This window comes from Sapajus apella, unplaced genomic scaffold (genome assembly GCF_009761245.1).
Source record: "Sapajus apella isolate SASKATOON/1434 unplaced genomic scaffold, GSC_monkey_1.0 scaffold51, whole genome shotgun sequence".
In the NCBI taxonomy this organism is placed as follows: domain Eukaryota; kingdom Metazoa; phylum Chordata; class Mammalia; order Primates; family Cebidae; genus Sapajus; species Sapajus apella.
In genome coordinates, this window is record NW_022436991.1 from 3,334,191 (window position 1) to 3,337,885 (window position 3,695).

General features: G+C 55.0%; 1 protein-coding gene across 1 annotated transcript in view; it reads left to right on the forward strand.

Annotated features, from left to right (window-relative positions):
* LOC116526419 overlaps positions 1-3,695 on the forward strand; it is a 164,070-nt gene that overhangs the window by 52,015 nt on the left and 108,360 nt on the right. The window contains exons 19-21 of the mRNA XM_032242701.1: positions 374-558; positions 1,490-1,672; positions 2,758-2,849. Of these exons, the coding sequence (XP_032098592.1) occupies positions 374-558; positions 1,490-1,672; positions 2,758-2,849 (460 nt within the window). The remainder of the gene's footprint in view (positions 1-373; positions 559-1,489; positions 1,673-2,757; positions 2,850-3,695) is intronic.

Genomic DNA, 3,695 nt, shown 5'->3' on the forward strand with positions numbered 1-3,695 from the left:
TTTACAGAAATGAGATCATAATGTTATTGTTCTAACGTACTTTCTTTCTTTCTTTTTTTTTTTTTTTTTGATGGAGTCTTGCTCTGTTTCCAAGGCTGGAGTGCAGTGGTGTGATCTTGGCTCAACTGCAACTTCCGTCTCCTGGGTTCAATCCATTCTCGTGCCTCAGCCTCCTGAGTCGTTGGAATTACTGGCATGTGCCACCATGCCAGCTAATTTTTGTATTTTCAGTCGAGATGGGGTTTTCCCCTGTTCTCCAGGCTGGTCTCCAACTGCTGGGCTTAAGTGATCCACCTGCCTTGGCCTCCCAAAGTGCTGGGGTTACAGGTGTGAGCCACTGCGCCTGGCCCCGCTTACGGTTTCTTGGCTGCAGGGGCAAGAGGTACAGATGAACCGGAGGCTGAGCCTGGCCGCAGAGGAGCTGGCCTTTCCCACAGTGTCTGGCCTCCCTGCTCAGCTGACCCTAAATGCCTCGGCCGCCATCAGCATCCGGGTCCGAGGAATCGCCGACTTCCAGCAGCGCTCGGATTTCTCTGTGAATGGTTATGTCAAGCCCAGGTAGCTGGCTCCTGGGACCTGGCTCAGGTTAGGGGGTGGGATTCCACTCCTACAGAGGGCTGCAGCGACCTGGGGGATGCAGGGAACATCCACACAGTCCAAGGGGATCCCTATTCTGCAGACCACCTGTGCCAAGAGACTGTGTGTAGGGATGCTGGGTGGTTAGATCCACTTTACAGATGAGAAGACTGAGGCTCAGAGAGGTCTGGTCATGGGTTCGAGGTTACACAGCAGTGCCAGGCGGCTGGTATTCTGGTCTAATGCCACAAGTCTATGCCCTTCCAACCACCCCACCCAGAAGGGAGGAGAGGAGCTAGCCTTGAGCTCACTGAACTGGTGCGACCCCCTCCCAAACCAGCAAGGCTGGTGCTTCTTACTCCCACTGACAGGTGAGGAAACCAAAGCTCAAGGCGAGGATGCCAAAAGCCTGGGGCACGTGGCACCAGAGCGCCTGAGCAGAATGCGTGCAATATTGGGTCTGATTCCAGAACCTGTTGCGGCACTGCTGAGCATCTGTCCCCAGCCACTCAGCTGAGCTGTTCTGGGGTCCTGGGTCTGACATGGGGAACGTGGACGCCCTAGGCTGGTGCTCTGTGGGGTGAAGAGCCTGGGCTGAGACTTAGACAGCCAGGGTTCAGGTGTCCCAGCCACATGCTTTGTCCCAGTCGTGGAACCCAGGCAGGTGCTGTCACCTCTCTGAGCCTCAGTTTCCCCATCTGTAAGAGGGATGAGTGCAGGTGAGGACTGGCAAGTGCTTGGTGCACGTAAAGCCTGTGGGTGGGGTGATAGTGGTGGAGGGGGCAGCTGGGGGCGGTGGGGGGGGGGGCGGGGGGGGGGGGGCGGCGGGGGGCGGTGGTGGAAGGGGTAGCTGGAGGTGGTGGGTGTGGCTCCAGGGCCCTTGAGATGCAGCTGGTATGTGCCTGTCCCTCAGTGCCCTGCTCCAGATCTCAGCTCAGATGGGCACAACGGGAGCCTTGGGGCAGGCTGGGCTGAGGTGGGTGACCAGCGTCCGCAGCGCCGCCAGCCTGGATGGAGGGATCCAGATGCAGAAGGGCCGGGACCTCAAGGTGCATCTGAACACGCCCGAGGAGGCTGTGGAGCTGCTCAGCTTCAGGTGGGTGCCCTGCGCCAGCAGGCAGGGAACCATGAGCACGAAAGAGCATGTGAGCGTGTGTGTGTATGTGCGTGCATGCATGTGAGTGTGTGATCACATGTCTGCGAGTGCACATGGAGGTGTGCGTGGGTGTGGATGTGACATTAGTACGCATGTGTGTTACACTGTGCGCCCATGAGCCTGTGTCTGTGAGTACACGTGATCAGGCATATGAGAGGGCGTGTATGAGCTGCTGTGTGCATGAGGGTGTGTCTGCATGTCAGTGAGTGTGCCAGTGAGCAGCATTGTGGGAGTGGAGGTGTCTCATGTCTGTGAGCATTTGTGGGAGTGCGTGTGTGTCCACGAGTGTGCATGTCTGTGACTGTAAAGGGTGGATGTGTCTATGACAGGGACTGTGGGCAGCCTAGGGGTGACAGCTGGAGAACTTTCAGACCCTCACCTCTTTCCTGGGGTCCCTCTGGGGTGTGCTTGTCTGTGACACTTAGGGAGGTGACTCAGAGAGGGACAATTTCAGAGGGAATGAGAGTGAGTCCAGGCTGCCCCACCTACCTGCATCTTTGGCCTTGTCCTGCCCTATGGGGACTCTGCCCACCTTCCTCCTCTCTCCTCCCTCCTTCCCCTGTTCCCTGCCCCTCACTCACTGTCCGCCTCCATCCTGACACTCCCCAGCTAGCTTTCTTTCCATACTCCTAAAGTGGCCACCTCGTTCCTATCCCAGGCCTTTGCTCGTGCTGTGTCCTCTGTCTGGAACAGTGGCTCCTTCTCATCCTCTGGGCCTCTGCTCAAATGTCGCCTCTGCAGAGAACTCCCCCTACCACAGTTAGGGAATGCCCGCTCTGTCCCTGAGACAGTCTGTGCTATGCTATCCTCCGTGTGGGTTTCTCACAGCACTTGTCACCATCTGTGGTCCTCAGCCTCTGTCCCTGTGCCCGTGGAGTATCACCCACCAGCGTGTCCACTGCCTGAAGCCTGGTCCCCTTCAGGGTAGAATTCGCTCCTGTGCCAAGCTCTGGCAGCTCAAGGTGTTACTTGTGTAATGAATGAATGAAAATGACGCATCTGACGCTGTCGTCTTCCCCCCCCAGCTCTCAGCTGTACCTCGTTACCAGGGATGGCGTGAGGAGCCTTAGACACATCCCTGTCCCTTCTGAGGCCCAGTCCTGTACTGGTGAGGAAGGTAGGTAGCGGGACCTCCATGCCGTCTTCCCAAGGTGGGCATCCCGGGGTTGAAGGGAAAGTTGCCAGCTCCAGATCCCAGGGTTGCTCTCCTGCCCTAAAAGCATTCATGTTCTGCAAACCAAAAAGTATCTGAGAGAGGCCTCAATCAATTTCGAAGTTTACTTTGCCAAGGTTAAGGACATACCTGGCATGTCCACAGGAACACACATCCATAGATCAATCTGTGCTCTGTGTCTTTTTCCAGAGATGATTCTGAAAGCTTCAATGTTTACTTATTTTTATTTTACTTTAAGTTCTGGGACCCATGTGCGGAACGTGCAGGCTTGTTAGGTGGGTATACATGTGCCATGGAGGTTTGCTGCACCCATCAACCCGTCATCTAGGCTTTAAGCCCCACATGCATTAGGTATTTGTCCTGATGCTCTCCCTCCCTTGGTTTAAAGGAGAAAAGCCCTCTGGAAGGGAAAGAGGGAGGGTACGGTCACGTGACTGAACCCACAACCTGCAAGAGAAAAGGAGCAGGGAGGGGGAGAGTCACTTGGGTATTCATCCTTGCTCAGTAAATCAGCACTGTACATAAGAGAAGGTGAACAGAGAATAGCTGTGCAAATATTTAACACTTTCATCTGTAGCTACCTGCTTATGAACAAAAGGGAAGGCAGCTGTTGGCATGACTCAGCTTCTAGCTTAAGTTTTTCCTTTTGGCATCGTGAACTGGGATCCCGAGATCATCATCTTCCTTCTTCTTCCTTCTCTTTCTTCTTTATTCTTCCTCCTCCGCCTCCTTTCTTTTCTTTCTTTCCCTCTTTCTTCCTCCTCTTCTCCTCCTCCTTCCTCTTCCTTC